Raw genomic sequence first — 18825 nt, forward strand, 5'->3', positions numbered from 1 at the left:
TACCACGCAAAAATCGCAAATTGAATCGCGCATTCGCGTCGCGCACACTCCCCACTACCACGTTGCCGACCGCGCTTCTTCCTGTCGCCATTTTGCTTTTTCGATTTTTCTTGTCGGCGTCGTCGGAGTGTGATTGTGTAAAAATAAAGTATTTCATTTAGTGTGTAATAATAGATTGAATACGTGTTATTTGTTTCACTTACGTCTCTTCAGTCCCTGTGCTCATCATGTCTGATCGAGAGGTACTATATTTGTAACGTTCGTAACCGCTCAATCGGCGCGCGTGCTTTATTTGTCGGAGCCCGAGTCTTGCTATATTTATTCACCCTTTATGCTGGGCTTTCAGAGAAGTCGCTCGAGAACTCGAAACGGGTCTCGGGAGCCGCCAAAAGCTGTAGTAATGTCTCGTGGGCACAGCCGTAGCCGGTCTAGGACGCCGCCTCCGCCAAAGACATCAAGCAGAAAATATAGAAGCCCGTAAGTATCTAATCGACCTTGATAATTTAATTTATTATGCTTTGGTAGTTTCATCCAATGCCTCTAGTTTTATATGTAACCTTGGCTTCAAGGGCATAAAAACAATAATGTCCACTATATGATTGGTACCTATCTAAATAGGTACATACTACAACAAGTAATTGTATGTTGTTATTTTCTACCTTTTGTCGAATTAAAAATATTAGATAAATCAGGAAAAATCAATATTAAGTACACAATGAACAAAGTTGCCATAGTGATTTCATTACAAATTCTATTGATCACTCCATCAAATGCATGTTTTAATGTAGTTATTGATCTAACTTTTTTACTGACATATCTACACTGTTTGGTCAATAGTGTGTAACAGCCTTATCAGCTCTCTGCTAGTGCCAACTAGCAACTGATAAGGGAACTGTCAGATATAGTTGTATAACTTTTACGTTTTCATAACAATTTAATCCTGTTTGCTAGTAAATTAAGTTTTGTGAAAAAATGAGGTAGGTATTTACTTACACAATAATAAATATATATATATATATATATATATATATATATATATATATATATATATATAACAAAATTATAATTTCAAATAACACAAATATGTACCATTAACCTCTGATTTGGAGTGGTATCTATTGGGGGCAATTAAAATACATAAATTGTAAAAAAAAATATTGCAATTTTCTTGGGCAGAATAATGTAGGTATTGTACCTATCAATCTAATTATTAATGTATCATTATATAACTATTGTATCAGCGTACATTTGAAATACAAAAGAATTAGAAAAAACAAAAGAATTTGTTGATTTTGCCAAAGTCTAATTTACATAAGGTTGAGATACCTATTATGGATTAAACAAGAGTCTATAACAATAAGTGCGAGACAAATAACTTGTTTTGCTGTTTATTCTTTTGATAAACCAGAGTTACTACAAGTTTATCTTCAGCAACTTTATCAACAAAGAGTTACAAAATAGGTATTATACTTATTAGTTTATTAGTAATTAAAGTTTTTATTTTCTCAAGAGACATGCCTAACTTAATGAATTTAAGTGAAAATACATTAGATTAAATAACTACTTTAAAATAATGTTTATAATCTGTCTGTATGATATAAGTACATGCGATCATGAATCTTTATAAACTATGTGAGTGAACATTCATTGGTTACACATACACATAAGAACAACAATAAATTTACCTACTTATAGTATTATAGTAACTAGACATTTGTTATTTATTTAATTTAACATTCATTTCAATGAATGGTAGGTAAGTGAAGCCAATCTATACTAATCCTACTAATATTATACATGTGGAAGTTTGTAAGGATGTATGTGTGTATTCACGATAAATATATTGGATGGATTGTTATGAAATTTGTTACATGGGTAGAATATAACCTGAAAGACACAGTACTTTTTATCCCGAAATTCCCACGGGAGAGAAGCCCCTACGCATCTGGTAGGAAATACATTTGGATTTTGTATCCCTTCAGCACCCGTTCCCGCTCGGGCTCCCCGCGCCGCGGATACCGCTCGAGGTACTCCCGAAGCCGCAGCCGCTCCTACTCCCCCCGTGGCTCTTACAGGCGCTCGCATTCCCACAGCCCCATGTCTTCGAGGCGACGACATATGGGAGACAGGGTGAGTACTGTTTTATCTATCTGTTGAATCTTAATTTTTATTTGTGCAGGATTTTGAACGCAGTAGAGATAGTAGATGCTAAAAGGGGGAAAGTAAAAATAGACCATCTACCTCAACACAATTATATTGACTATATGTAATCTAACATGATACATACTTTATTGTTTGATTGATGATAACATATTTTATTGTTATGATTGGGATTTTACTCATATTTAGAGTTAAAAGTTGGGAATACTTTTAACACCAAATTTGAGACTTCATACTCCAAATTTAAGACATCACTGTACATAAATTTATATTTCAAAAATGGTAAGCCCTTCTGGCATAATAGGGACAAACACTGTTTGACAGAGTTTCTTTTGGCATTTTTTCTCAGCAGTGGTTGTTCCGAAATGCTAGTAGTTTTTAGCTTTGGTAAACATCATTTAATTTAGAATATGACGTGAAAAAGTGCCTGTGAAGGCCTAATGTCTGCATAAATGATTTGATTTTTGATTTTGATTCAAGTGTACAAGCTCCATTGAAAGTGCTTTTTTTAATATTAGAGAAAATAATATGATTTGACTAGTTGAAAAGTCGATAATTACAAACAGAGTAAGTAGAAACAAAGGATGTTTAGGTGTTTATTGACCTAAATGTGACTAGTGATATTGTTTCTACCTATTATGGAATGTCCGGATTGTATAATCCGATCCATTAAATTGCAAATGTTAATCAGCCTTTATTGAATTTAATTTTTGTATAGATTAGATAGTGCATAATTACACGATTGTTTCAATGTCATTAAAATTCGATAGCGATATTTATTAACATGCTTGTTGCTAGGACATACACACATGTAACTGTGAAAGTAGGTCAGAATTTATGGGCAAGTGGCTAACCACACTTCAACATGACGGTAAATAATTATTTACTAGATATATAATTATACAGGGTGTTACTTTGCATTCTTGCCATATTCACAGAGGTTGTTATATTACTGATTCTGAACACAAATCAATTAAAAAAACATGATCAAAAGTTAGGTATTTTTTTTAAGAATATTTTATTTAATCGACATTATGTTATGAACAACACTTATTATCGAAACATATGCACATCACTAGTCCGTCGGCAAACTTGAGTACATAAGTCGGCAAAAAAAGCTCCGCCCCTTTTCTTTGTGCGGCGTAAACGCCGACCGACGGCCAGCCATCCCCGCAACCCCGCAACGCACCACCACCCCGCCCCAGTCTATTCGCGACGCCGACGCACGGCGGATGTCAAGATTTCGCTCGCTCCGCTCGCTCCGCTCGCTCTGCCCGGTCCGTGTTGTTTAAGTTGCGTATCACAATCAAATCAAGAAAATGACTGAAGCGTATACCAACCACGAGTTGGTGGAAATGGTGCGCTTGTATGCCATATGTGGTGACAGTTTGCGGCAAGCCGTGAATATGTTTGCGGAAATGTTTCCACATCAAAGGAGGCCGTCCCGCCAGGTTATGCTTGCGGCCACACAGCGATTGAGAGACTTTCGTCAGTTTGACGTCCCAAGACACGCGCAAGCTCGAGGCAGTGTAGGGCTTACTGTAGAGTTGCAGGAATTAATTCTAGACTACTTCGAAGTAGAGCCCCGTGCCAGTACCCGTGAGGCAGGACGACACTTCCATGTGAGCCACGTGACAGTGTGGAGACTATTGAAAAGTGAACAGAAACACCCGTTTCACTTTAGAAAAGTACAAGATCTGCTCCCACAGGATAATAATGCACGAATCACATTTTGTCGCTGGCTGCTAGACAACCGAAACGCCAACATTTTGTGGACAGACGAAAGTTTGTTCACAAGAGTTGGTGTATTCAATATCCATAATGAGCACTGGTGGAGTTATCGGGATGAAAACCCCAGAAAAATAAAAAGACACTCTTTTCAACACCGATTTGGTTTAAATGTCTGGGCTGGCATAATAGACGGACATTTACTCGGACCTTATTTTATTGAGGGCCGTCTTACCGGCTCAACGTACCTGGAGTTGCTGGATCACGTTATAAACGAGATGCTGGATGACGTTCCTCTCGCTTCCCTGCAAAACTTTTATTACCAACAGGATGGTGCTCCTCCACATTTTGCAATCCCAGTGCGTGAATACCTGACCCGCAAGTTCGGTAATAACTGGATCGGGCGTGAAGGTCCAGTAAACTGGCCAGCTCGGTCCCCGGACCTAACTCCATTAGATTATTATTTGTGGGGTGATGTTAAACGTTTGGTGTACACTGAAGAAATCAACAGTGTTGAAGTGTTACGCGAACGAATCGTTTCAGCATTCGATAAACTGAAACAGGATTTGTACGTTTTACGAAAACTAAAACGAAATTCTTTACGCCGTGCAAGACTGTGCATTCGTGAAAATGGTGAGCACTTCGAACAATTACTTAGAAAGACTTAGTTTTTTTTACTTAGATTAATTTAGTGTTGTAAATAGACGAATCAATTGTAAATAGGATGATTTCAGCTTTTTAACTACGCCAAAAATACCTAATTTATAAAAACAAAAATAAGTTTTAACTTTTTGATCTCTGAAGAAATGAGGGATAATGTAATAAAAAAATAAAACTAATTAATTAAAAATAGGTATTTCTGTCGGTCCTAAGCCCGTAAAGTAGGAAAGGAAATCTGAAATTATTCATTTACATGCGCTGTTTCGGGTGATTTCGGCCGTGCCAGACGGCCACGCCCACTAGATTTATTCCTATTGCGACTTATGAATGCACTCGAAAAAATTGGTTTATTCCTCAGTGTCCTGTAAATTTAAGTTTATTGATTACTCAGCCTGCGTTATTCTAGGATGTCTCAAATTAAACTAAACTGATTGGTATTGGTTAGTACTATTAGCTGTGTGAATATGGCAAGAATGCAAATTAACACCCTGTATATCTTGTGCAGCAGTAATCATAAATCAACAAATTCCCTGATTCTTGCTATGCCTGGCGTGACAGCTGCTATTCATTCACTCGCGCGGTCGACTCCCATTTAGCTTGGAATCCGAGCACACCTAGTTTTATTTCCCGTTCAGGAGATTATACTTCATCTTTGTTTTGCAAAAGGTACCCCTCTTCTTGCTATGCCCTCTCCATGTCAGCAGTACATAACAACAGTTTGACTTGAACATAAGATACCTATATCTCTCGTCACGTGTTCCCGGTAGCATACTTGGCTACGACGCCATTGCAATAAACTTTTAAATTATGAAGCTCCAGCTGTGGATATATTACTGGCTGTCTGTCTGACTTCAAACCTCTGAGAATGATATTATTTCCTGACAGATGTCAAGGCAAGTCTTAGTAAAATCTTTATAATAACAATGCTGGCCTTTCGGCACCTGTTCTATTGATATGATAGATATTTGTTTTTTAATTGCCTTTTTTTACCTACATTAACGATAAGAAACAAATGTTTCTGATCAAAACGTTATTTATTAGGACAAATCGGACAGATTGAGCTAGCCCCAAAGTAAGTTCTAGACTTGTGTTATGGGATACTAATATCATATATATATATATATATATATATATATATATATATATATTATATATATATATATATATATATATATATAAACACAAGTTTGAAAATTTTGACTTTCATATCAATACATTTATTGCAATAATGCTACTTGTATGATAATATTTAAGAACTATTTTATTTCTATAGACACAACTGTATTTTTGATAACACACAAGGCAATAAAGACCATAAGCCCTTCCAATGGCTTTCTATCTAAAATTATTTTACTATGTAGTAGTGGTAAATAATGATTAGTATCAAGTTATTATCTCACGAATGTGCTATTATTGTCTTTGTATATATGTATATCGACTGTGTATATGTAGGAGTACATCCTCAAATAGTAATTTGAGGACTACAGAATGACACCGACATAATAATGTCAAAACAAGGTAATATTTACAATAACATTGTGTCATACTTTGACTGTGAAATTTCTTCTGGGTAGTTAGTTTTAATTGAGAAGGGAGTAGCTTGTAGCTTTTTGAGAAGTTACTATTTGACGTTGAACTGTTTGTGAAGATCTAATTTATTTTTTCTTGTGTTGGAGGACCGATCACACGTCTGGTGCTTGCGCTGGCGTACGCAGCCGCAAATAATAATCATACGTGTTTCAATATTTTATACCTTTAAAATGAACCAACATTGGTTGTGCAAATATCACCGGGAAAATAAATTCTTATCAACAACATTTATTTTCATTGTATAGTGTGCCAGTGGCATAAACATAATATGCATGCATATTTGTTAGAAACATGACGGGAATTATTGGCTTATAATTTTATGAATGATCTTTGCATGAATAAATTGTACGATAAAACCACCATTTGACACCATAAAAATAACTTCAAGTAACAACACGCGGTAATATTATAATAATATTCTTTCATTTATACTTGCGTGATAGTGAGTTTGTTACCTATTCACGCATGTTGGTGAAATTACGCACACATAACATAAGCGTTAAACACTACGGAAGAGACAGGCTACCTCCGTATGACAAATTGACGCGGTCAAAGCTAGGGTAATATGTACATTACTATTTTTAGTTCTCATCATTATATTTCCGTATGCTGACCTCCAAACTTCAATTCGAAGATGGCACCCCATAATTATGATTCTTATTATATTCGAAAGGTTGCTTGATTCTTAAATAGTGACGTCAGTCTGCAGTCAGTTTCAATAAAACATGTACCTATACCTAACTAACGAGTACCTAACTTTGGATTTTTTAAATAATTACTATTGTTTCGGGGGTTTACACAGATTATTTGATTGTTGATGTTGATATAGTTTATCAATTGTGCTTGCTAAGTCATGTTTTGCCTAAGTCGCCTGATCATCATCGTCACATCGAGTGTATTATTGTTTCACTTCACTGGCGTCAGGTTTTATTCAAGTCGCCTAAAGGCATCTGACATGACTTTTTACGACTACTTATCGCCATTCGGTGGTAGGTAGTCGCTTACACACTAACAAACTGTCCACCAGTATGCAGGTTTTCTCACGATGTTTTCCTTCACCCGAAGCAAGTGATGGTCTATGAAAACTACTATACATGAGTCAGATTGATATACACAAACTCATAATGACACGAGTAGAATACGAACCTGAGACCTTTCGATCCACAGGCGGGCGTCTTAACCATTACACCACTACCGCTTCAGGCATCTTTGTGACATGAACAAAATTGCAGTCTTAGGTTCTGAATATTGAATTGCGGTTTCTTTACACCATGAAACTATTTTAACGTGACATTTAACTGCCCGATCTGAGTAAATCATTGGGCTTCGTCAACAAATAAGATTCTGAATAAGATAAATAAGATTGAGACGCCATTCTGCGGATGACGGATTTTATAAACGCCAGATTCAGTCAGTCAGTTGTAGTTTTAAAATTTTACAATCCTGTCCAAGAAACCATACATTTCTGTCTTTGGCTGTTTGTTGTTCTAAGTCATCCCGCTATCTCGTTCAAGGTCTACCCTGACATCATTGCCTAGCAGTGGGACACTTAAACAGGCTATAAAAAGAATCATAATCATCATTATACAGGATTACTGAACAAAACCTCCTAAAGCTAGTTGAGTACATCAAAACAAGCAACTTTTATTCTATATATAAAAAATCAATCTAATTTGCGATTCTACACATTTTAACTCTATGTAATCGCCAAGCAACACGTGACAGTACAGTAGCGTTATGTAGCGGAATCGAACATAAACGTTTTATAGAAACGACATTAAAACTAAAAATATGATTTTTTGTATTTATTACGTTTATACAAATGTCATGCGCCTTTGGAAGGTTATTCGTTAGATACCAGTAACCCTGTATAAACATCAAATATACTTTCGCATTTATAACATTACTAAGCTTGTAGTTACAACAAAAATATGCAATTTATAGTATATGACATTATTGGAATTTGCCATTTGCCGAATCTGGCATTTGTCGACCATACTAAATTAACCATGTGTAATTGCGTAAAACTAGATCATACACTCAAACTACCATATTGCGTATAATTACGCGTTCTGCAATAACGAATTAAATTCCTGTCTCGTCTGTCGAAGTATCATATACCGCTACACTACCCCATAGTATTTTTCAAAATTATTATTTAATTTATTTTCGCATATATTGTAATCAAAAGTATTTTTTTCTTTTAATTTTGCAGAAGCAGGCAGCCCACCTCGTGGTAAGTGGGCTTGATCTTAACTCGCCATAATCCCAAGATATATAATATGCCATTTGCCACTTACATCTCCTAAAAGTATTTAGAGTAAGTATTTATATGTAGTTGCTCTACTAAATTACTGAGAAATTAAGTCTGCGAACTTGTGCTTTCATAGATGTGCGGTTTGCACACCTTCACTATTTATAAATTAATAATAAGATCAAAATTATTATGGTTATTTATTATTATTATTTAACTGACTCTCCTCCTGTTCCTTTTACATTTATTTATTTATTTAATTCCTATATAATTTTATTTTTCCCTAATCAAATACTTGGGATTATGTCGAGTTATGGTCCAACTTACAAATACCCGGCGTGTGTTGCCAGTAGTAAAATTATAGCATTTTAAATAATTTTAATTTGGAATCCTAATCTTAACACAGTTTGTTTTCTTTTGTTTTTCAACACGCCTGGGTCTCATACTAGCCGTTTGGCTTGAACTGAAGATGATTTTTTGTCAACAGGAGAATCCAACACCTTCTCGATGCCTTGGTGTCTTCGGCCTGAGTCTGTACACCACAGAGCAGCAGATCAACCACATCTTCTCGAAATATGGCAATGTTGATAAAGTACAAGTTGTTATAGATGCCAAGGTGGGTGTAGTTCATGGCTCAAATATGTGGTTTTTTGAATTACTGACCGATTTCGTAGTTTCGGTCGGATATTTCTTTTGTTATTCAAAGGACTGAGAAGGCAATACATGTTTTTGTTCCGTTATACAAATGTTATACTAAGATATCATCATTACAAAGTCCAGCAAATATTATGCCAGGATTAATATATATTATTTGTAAAATTTCCACACTGTACTTATTCTGATGTCACGTATAATGTGACTAAGGCCCGTCTGCACGTTTACAGGATAAATAAATAACCATGGTTTGTCAAACAATAGCAATTTATTGCCTACCTAATCTACCAATCTTTTTGAAATTTTGCATACATATAGTTTGAATTATGGAGAAGGACATAGGGACATGACATGGTGGGAAAGACATATTTTATCCCGGAAAATTAATGAACATTAAAAATTAACTATAAAAAGTTATAACAGAATATACATCTCACAGACCGGTCGTTCCCGCGGTTTCTGCTTCGTGTACTTCGAGAACCAGGAAGACGCTAAGCTTGCCAAGAACGAGTGCACCGGCATGGAGATTGACGGGCGTCGCATCCGAGTGGACTTCTCCATCACTCAGCGTGCCCACACTCCCACCCCTGGGATCTACATGGGCAAGCCAACGTAAGCGATCTTTAATTATTTTTTTTTTCATAGACAAAGAAAGCTATAAACCCCGTCATAACTTCCATTACGCTCATGCAAGAAATACATGAGGAGACAGACGAGACAGAGCACTCACATCTTTTGTTCCTCATCACATGCCCGGCCACTGAGATTAGCTGAGATGAGCTAATTCAGCTAATCTCAGTGGCCTGGAGTTGTATGGAAATTTCGACAGACTAGTGTAAGTAAATATTGTCCGTCTATATAGTTTTCTTTGTCTAGTGAGCATGCTCACCATAGACACGCAGGACCCGTATCTCGTGCTGCTCATTGTACTATAATGCCAGCTCCACACTGTCCCCATACTCAGACATATGCCGCAACGAATGCGTGAACATTGCGCGGTTAGTTTGAATGCTTTTATTTACCGCAATGAGAAACCAGTAATGTATACCAAATCCGCCAAAGTTTGGCAAACTGTTCGACGATAGTCTGGAGCAGGCATAACACTGGTGTCAAATTTTATTCAAGCAGCCTATAAGCATCTGATATGCAGCTATCACCATCTATCAGTTGTTACATGGATATCATAATTCTAAAATTATGCCATTATTCGGTAAGTAGGTCCTTATTATCCCCAAATGGGGCTTGTGACCAATAAGCGCTCTAGGGCGGTAAGTAATTAAAAAAAACCACTTTACTCTTTCAAAAAGTTCACGTACATCTAACCATCATACTGGCAATAGACATCATGCATTCAGCCCAATGACCAAAGAGGTCGCTTCGCTATTCAGCCTTGTGTTCGTTTTCCAATAGTCATCAATTTTCAATAGGTATCGAACGGCGAAGCTCAAATTCGTTTGTGGTTTTTTTTTTAATGAAAAAAAGGCGGGAATAGAAAACTTATAAATTTTAACTAGGCAATAAAATGTTTTCTTTCTTTCTTTAACTAGCCAAAAAAATAAAATGTATTCTTGTAATGCCGGTGTTTTTCTACTTATCTCACAATCGAGATGTAAAGCAGATGTAGTTAGCTCGGGTGTAAGCAGCAATTGCACCCTCGAACTATACGAGGTGTGTTCAAAAAGTAAGGTGACTTTTCAAATTTGGCGGGCAACGTACTTTCGATTATCGTTTTTTTTATTTTGTTATGTTGGTACACTCTTCCCGAACATCTGTACCAAGTTTCAAGTGTATAGCATTTTTTGTTTGGTTGGGAGAGGCGTAAAGGTTATAAGTGTTTTGCGTGCTCGGCGATTTCTTGCTATCGAAAAATATGGATCAAAGGATTTGCATAAAATTTTGTGTAAAAAATAAAATAAAGTGCTCCGAAACACTTAAAATGTTGACAGTGGCATACGGTGAAACTGTTCTGAGTAAAAAAAATGTTTACAAGTGGTACAAACTCTTCCAAGATGGCCGGGAAGATGCCAATGACGAGCCTCGCTCTGGACGCCCAAGCACGTCAACAACTGATGAAAACGTTCAAGCAGTGAAGAAAATTGTTTTGGAAAATCGTCGAATCACTATCAGAGAAGTTGCTGAGGATGTTGGTATATCGCTTGGCTCGTGCCATGAAATTTTTTCTAACGTTTTGGGCATGAGACGTGTGTCAGCGAAGTTTGTTCCGAAATTGCTAAATTTTGACCAAAAGAACCGTCGCATGAGCATCGCTCAAGAACTGTTGAATGACGTCAACGACGACCCAGATTTACTCAAAAGGGTCATAACTGGTGACGAATCATGGGTATGACTTTTTCTTGTTCCCAAAACTAAAGAGACCTATGAAAGGACGGAGATTTGCAACGATTGAAGAGATAAAGACTGCATCGCTGGAAGAGCTCAAGGCTATACCGAAAAGTGCTTATGAGAAGTGCTTTGACGATTGGAAAAACCGTTGGCATAAGTGTATTGTATCTGAGGGGGATTACTTTGAAGGGGACAACATAAATATTGATAAATAAATAAATATTTTTTCTTAAAAATACAAAGTCACCTTACTTTTTGAACACACCTCGTATGCCTAACTATATAGACCGAACTATAACCCTAAATATCTCGGGCTGCAATTGATGCCTTACAGCCCTTAGCTACTAATCTACTATTAAAAATAGTATATAGAGTGCATTAGCTGTATATTCTTTCTCCAACATCAACCTATTGCTGCATGTTATCAATTGTGCAGTGTTTATTTTGTGTTGGTAGATTAATAGTGTTGGCAGTAAACAGATTATGGGCAAGCCAGCTGTGAGCTAAGATGATTTGCCAAAGGCCTGTTTACACATTATAGCTAATTTTCATTAATAACCAGCTTTCCAGCACCTATGTCCTATGTCCTTTTCCTTACTTCAATTAATCCAATAAATTGGTTAAATTGCTAAAGTGTGAAAAGGTAACAAATAAACATTCACATTCATAATATTAGTTAGGATTTTTCATTCGGTTGTCGTAATTTGGCTGCAATAATCCGTTGAATATTATACTTAGACATATCTAGTATTAAATTTAGTTATTGCTACCAGAAAATACACATTCACAATATGAAAATAATACATTTAGAAAAATTATGCCTATACTTGTCTTTTTTCTATCATTCTATAACTAAATCAAAATGTTAAACTTAATTTTATTAATTTAAGTTTGTGAGAATGTTACTCTTTCACACAAAATCTACTGGACGGATTGTTATGAAATTTGGTACACTTGTAGAATATAACCTGGAATAACATAGGGTTCTTTTTATCCTAAAAAGACCGTTGCGCAGCTATTTGTATATAAAAGCTTTTTTAAAGATACTATTGTAAACGAACTAATTTCATATAGTGTTTATTTTTTTGTGAAAACAATATTGAATGTTAAAGTTTAACTTTTTTTTACAGTAGCGTGAGCAGAGGTGATAATGGCTACGACAGACGCGGCAGGGATAGAGAGTGAGTATAATCATATATATACTAATAAATAATAATAATAAATGGACTACACTCGATTTTGATCGATGGCTTATACTTACCATTACGCTAGTAACAAACACAAAAATCTTGCAATTTGTCCGCGCCGGGAATTGAACTATCGACTTCCAGATATTCCAGAATTTATCTTGAAAATTGCGGATGTTCTCAATTGTTTTATATGCAGAATAGAATATGAAGTTCGGGCATTCGAGCTCCTATAGCACCTAGTGTTTTTATAAATAACGCAATATTGATGAGATTTATTTTACGAAAATATATTTGCCTGATAGTTTATCTGTATTATGCATTTTTGTTCTATGATTTAATAGTGCTGTTTGACAAGTTTTCCTACTAATTTACATTGTTTCGCAACCACATTTCGCATCGTAACTGTATTATTATAAACGTTCGCTATTTTACAACACAGGTATCATAAATTAAAGAATTCTTCGGTTTATAGGTACAATAAGACAACGTCGACATCTGTACAATTTTAATTATTCCATAAATAACTTTATTTTGATTTCGTTGACGAATTGGGCTTGTCAATTAACTGATTAAAATTGATAGTGCTACAAATGTGAAATGAAAAAAATTCACAATTAGCGTTAACGTGATAAAGAAAATTGATTAATAAATAAATAATGTCAAATTTAGCTGGAACCTATAAAATATGTATTGGGTTACACTAATTTGTAATAAAATGAGTGATTAATGTGTTATATTTTCAGTCACTTTATTACTAATTAGCAAGATTGTTAAAATGTCACAAAACACATAGGTTTTATATCAGCATTCCCATAGGCGGTTGATGTGAGCCAGGCGGGTGGCAGATCTTAGAACTACCGCAGAGTCTAGAAAATTGTAATGTTTCTATTTAAAAGACCGTTGATTTGGAGAGGTCACAGCTGAGAAATCAGAAATACTCTAGATATCCTGCTGAGCGTATTTCTGCTGTGTTTGATTTCCATTAGGCAATCCACAATTTTACTTTACTAATTTTAACTAAATGATAAATCTCAGAATGGGAGACGAAAATGTAGTTTCCCCAACCGCTGACAAAGTAATCGGAAAAATGCTCAGATGTGAGCAAGATTAATGGTAGTTATTTTTCCTCCCCCAGCGATTACTACTACCGCGGGGGCGGCGGCGGTTACCGCGACCGCGACTACTATCACCGCGGCTACCGCCACCGCTCGCCGTCGCCGCACTACCGCCGCTCGCGCCGCTACGAGCGGGAGCGCTCGTACTCGCCGCGTAAGTCTTACTACGAGCGGTAGTTTTGTTGTCGACGGATGTGCCTTAGTAATTCATTTTTATTTCATATTTAGGGTTATTCACTAACCAAGCTAAAGATCTTAAATAATTACAATAATGTCTTATGTCTATACGGTTTTGTTAGTCTTGGTTCGAGTTCGAGTCGTTCATTTTGATTTCCGTTTTGGGTCTAGATTAATGTCTAGCGTAAATGGTTTTTTAGTGTAGGCCAAATCACGACCCGCGGGTCCCGGATCTTCAAACCGGATTGTCAAACTGATTTTTTTTGCAAAATCTTCATCAAACCGTATTAGTGTGGTGACAGACTAAATTTCTCAAATTTTAAAATAATGGGAATCAAATTTGTGAATTGAGTTCTTTTTAAAGTAGGAGGATGGATTCAATGAAGCAATACCAATGATACGCATAGGATTTGATTTCTAGACATAAAATTACAAATGTGTATCTTATTTTTGTTCTATATCGATGGAAAATAACGTGAGAAGTTTATGGGAGTACGTTTTTAGAATAGTATGTGAATTTAGGAGCCATAAATGTGACTAAGAAAACTAAGGCACGTCCATATTATACATAGTTTATACATATATATTCGGCCTGATTTGTAGTCTCCAGCCAACCAATTCTTGTATAAATTAAAATTATTACTGGTTGAAATTAATAACAGCGCATGCATTCTCGTTTCGGTTTCTTTATCAATTTTAGCACTTAAATCTACAGGGGTAAGGTTCACAACACACCTTTTCCCGCACCTCTCAACCCGGCAAGACGTTATTGAAAAGTGAGCTTTGCATCCTTTGTAGATATGACCTAATATGTATGACCTTTACTTTTCAAACACCAGCCACTTTGCAGAACTAGACCACTGATATCATAAACAACAGTTCGCTCTACTAGTTTTCATTTAACTCAATACATTAATTATAGATACAAAATATTTTTCTAGTTTTATACCGCCAATGCTCCAGGTGCCAGAACAACACAATGTTCACACATTGTTTTTTATGATGTGGGTTATCCGTCTCGCGACATTGATGGCATTGTTGAAGTAACCCTGTGTACGACATTTTGTTACTGTTTCCATTGCGTTATTATTCTAACAATCTACATAACTTTTCATATTAAGGGATAATGTAGCACAAAATACAATCAATTGTTTTTGTTAATCATAGTTTGTCAATAAGGTCTAGTTGGAAACCTACAAACCAGGTCTAAATTCACAAAATTAATGAATAACTTAGAAAATCTTGCTTTTGCTATCCCATTCACACGCTGCGAAATAACCGTTGTTTCCCTCCAAATATTTCATTTTGTGTGTGTCAATTTATATGTAATATAGTTTTAGTTTGTTGTTATTAGCTTTATGTTAAGGTATGTTGCGAATAGTCGCGAACCATCACTTCAGAAAATGTTTGAATTTATACCCCATTTTTTACTTTTTACTTATGAAAAGGTAAACGCAGTTGATATGTTATTATTGAAATATACACTGTGGTAATATAGTATACGTGTTACAAATTAATTAATTAATTCAAAAGATTTGTATTTGTAATCAATAATAAGAAGCCAAGGTTGGTTACCTTTTTAAGTAGGCACTTAAACCTCGTACTCAGAAGTGAATCTTGACCATTATTTGTGTTCGTGTGAAATTTGATTATAAAATAAAACAAATTCATACATTTTGTTACTGCCAACTCGATAAATTTATCAATTATTCATAATTTTTGCCGTTTACTTTCAAAGCATGCATAAAAGTTTGGTTGTGGTATGCATGCTTCATGTAAATTTTCATGCTTTTATGGTCGTAACCGAATTGAATGAATTGTCAGCTTTAGAACGTCGCTTTTAAAGCTCACATTTCTATGAATGTTATTTTGTCGGGTGCGAGTGGTGCGGCATAAATTGGCTATGCCGTTAATTCTGCTAAAGCATTTTAAAAAATCCAAAGAAAGTTATATTAGTTACGCATGTAGTTACTGACATGTAGATTTAAGTTTTGTTTTGTATATCAAATTTTGACCAAATTGTCATCTTTATCATCAAATTTATAGACCAATTGACTAATGCACATTGGTTATTGTTCTAACTCTTGATACGTTTTTCATTGGTATATTTTCACATTAAACTTTATTTTGTAAAATAGTATTTGTACAGATGATATAAAGCGACATGGCTCACCATAATTGCGTGATGTGTTGTGTGTACAAAGTAAAGAATGACTCGATCCGAGTTGGAACTATAACCAATTGCTCACCACGTACGCTGGTACGTCTGCACACCATGGTTACTCCCGTGTTTGACTTTCCAGGTCGTTATTAGTAAGGTGAAGCTGAGGTCTGCTACAGACTAGCATAGATTTTGATACGACACACCTTCCCAAATGACTCCACTGGCCTCTCCATGCATTTAAACTGTACCTGTAGGCCATTTGTAAAATTGTTAATTATATTACAAATATTTGTAAGCGCGACTCTAGTCACGCTCGCCAGAGATGACCGTTTATGTTTATTAAAAGTGATACGAAAGGGTCTTAGCATAAGTTAGTATAAGCCCGAAACGGGCGTAGACGCCTCTAGGATGTAAAATTAGATCTAATAAAGGTTTAACACTAAGTCTAATATTGATTTTGTTTGTTTGAAAAGGTATTGAAACAAGAAGTAAAGGATGAAGTTCCTTGAAACTAACTGTGTTGAAGTTTTGAAAATGTTTGATTGAAAAAGTTTCGAAATGGCGGTTGCCGAAAGCCGGCCGACGGAAAGAAAAGTCCAAGTTGAAGTTGTCGAAGCGAAAAGAATATGATCGGGTCAGCCGTAGCGAAGCTGGAAGGCCGAAGATCTCCCCGCGCACAGATCATATTCTTTATCTTCCGACTGTCTGTCTGTCTAGTTATCTATCTATTTACAGTACACACACTACAGTATTTCTCGTATATGTTGACGTGATCATTGCATTTTTCAATATCATAGTATGTATTTTATGTATCTCAGGTGGTCATACACATTAATTAGTGTAGATTTGTGAGCGAACTATCAATAAATTAGTTTTGTAATACCATTTTGGGTCTTCTTCATTAATCTCTGTCCCACCTATTCTTATCCATTGTCCAACATTTCCTATCTAATTAATATATAGCCTTAATATATATAGTAGTATAAAATGTAGGAGTGGTTTAAATTGACTTCTACCGCAGAAGGAACAGAAAGGGATGCAGGTATACAAAAGACATAAGTAGTAGTAACTTTTACAACATGCTTTCATTTCTGTTCCTCTTGCGTGCAGCGGGATTGTGCAGGGGACCTTAGTTTTGGTTGTACTAGTATTTTAGTGGGGTGGAAAATCAAAGTATGTAGTTGGTAAAATATCATTGGTCATTAATTTGTTTCAATTGGCTACTTGACTGGGTATAAGATAAAATACAAAGGTATTTAAATAACCGAATATAATAATTGAATGTAATTTTCACAAAAGTATCTGATTTGACTAGTTGGAGAGTAGCCAATTTTCTGATCTTTTTGATTTTTAGTATTCTATGTATTTATGTAAGAATTTACGTAATTCAATGTACAGGATATGTATTTTCAATAACTAGTACACGACAGTTTTACTTATTTTTTATTAAAGTTTTTCACAATACTATGTATAATACAAATATATACCACATACACGTATTGGCACTTCATCCAATATGGCAACACCCAATAATTTAAGTTGTAGAAATAAAATATGACTTCATTTAGTTGGCATTTGCATTGGACGCGGAGGAATACAGTAAAGGCCGGTGTACACCGAATGCGTAATTCATAGCGGTATTCTTGTATGTAAATATACGCGTGGACATATTTTGATGTCTTGACTTGTCAATATATGCCAGGGGGCTCACCATCATCTCTTAACGCGATCCACTTTACGACCTTTAGGTCGTAAAGTGGATCGCGTATCGGATGGTACGAATTTGCGATGCAGTTCGTTTACTGAACTGCATCGCAAATTCGTACCATCGACTTAATTTTTAGTATTAATGCGATTCATTTTGGGTGTCTAAATTGAACTGAGTTACATTGGAATCGTTGTGTAAAAGTTGATGGTAGGCCTGCAGGCCTATAAAATCGGGCATCGCAGCATCACAGCCTCGAACAAAGCCAGGAACCGAGATGAGAGCTGTACACGCATTCGGTCTGCACCGGCCATAAGTGCAATAATCTTAAAACTATAGGTGGCCTATCTACTGCTTTTCCTTAACGTAAGATACGGTATGGGAACGGGAAATGCGGTGCAGTTAAATAGGCGATGACCTAGCGTACAATTCACAGCACATTATCAATAGGTATAAATATACAAAATAATAACAAAATCTTGTACTATGCAACATGGAATGCTAAGTAATACCACAGTATAATACTGTGAAATTGTAACAAAATTGTACTATTACAATATAAACAACAAAAATGTTTACATAAAAAATATAAAAAAGCTACAAAATAAAATATCCTATACAATATCTACAAAATAATATCGAAATTCGTAGAATATTTTGGCAGGCAAATTTTAATATGGCAATATTGCATTGAAGCAAGAACTGAGCAATATTTGGAGGGCTTGCAAATTGACGAAAAATTTATATATAAGTGGCAAGACAATCGAGCATTTTTGTTTTTTGCGTTTTTTACAATTTTCTCTGATTAACGCATCTAATTAGTTTTAGAATAATTTATGTATATAATAAAGTATAAACTCCATCATCGTAGGAAGGCTTACTACCTAAATTTATTGAAAACACAGCCCATAACCAGTTTACGCAACAATAATGTTGGATGATAAAAACATGGCTATATGGGTTGTAGATTTCAACATAAATACACTGACAACATGCGTACATATTAAAATGAGAAAAACTTCTAAAAAATCTACAAATATGTAGCTTAAATCATTTGCGACTAAGTCTATTTCTGGGAAATGGGT

General features: G+C 35.5%; 1 protein-coding gene across 5 annotated transcripts; it reads left to right on the plus strand.

The window, feature by feature from the left end:
• The first annotated feature begins 51 nt into the window (after positions 1–51).
• tra2 (transformer 2) lies at positions 52–16920 on the plus strand. 5 transcript variants are annotated; one of them, XM_053754237.1, is made up of 9 exons: positions 52–242; positions 347–477; positions 1983–2130; positions 8354–8374; positions 8880–9008; positions 9486–9658; positions 12520–12570; positions 13697–13848; positions 16509–16920. In XM_053754237.1, the coding sequence occupies exons 1-9, from the start codon at positions 228–230 to the stop codon at positions 16532–16534; spliced, it is 846 nt and encodes a 281-aa protein (XP_053610212.1). In that variant the 5' UTR covers positions 52–227; the 3' UTR covers positions 16535–16920. The 5 variants fall into 5 exon arrangements, with proteins under 5 accessions (XP_053610212.1, XP_053610216.1, XP_053610213.1 ...); XM_053754238.1 differs by having other exon boundaries at positions 53–242; positions 16175–16920; XM_053754240.1 differs by having other exon boundaries at positions 54–242; positions 13715–13848.
• Positions 16921–18825: the final 1905 nt, after the last annotated feature.

This window comes from Plodia interpunctella, chromosome 13, assembly GCF_027563975.2.
Source record: "Plodia interpunctella isolate USDA-ARS_2022_Savannah chromosome 13, ilPloInte3.2, whole genome shotgun sequence".
NCBI lineage: Eukaryota > Metazoa > Arthropoda > Insecta > Lepidoptera > Pyralidae > Plodia > Plodia interpunctella.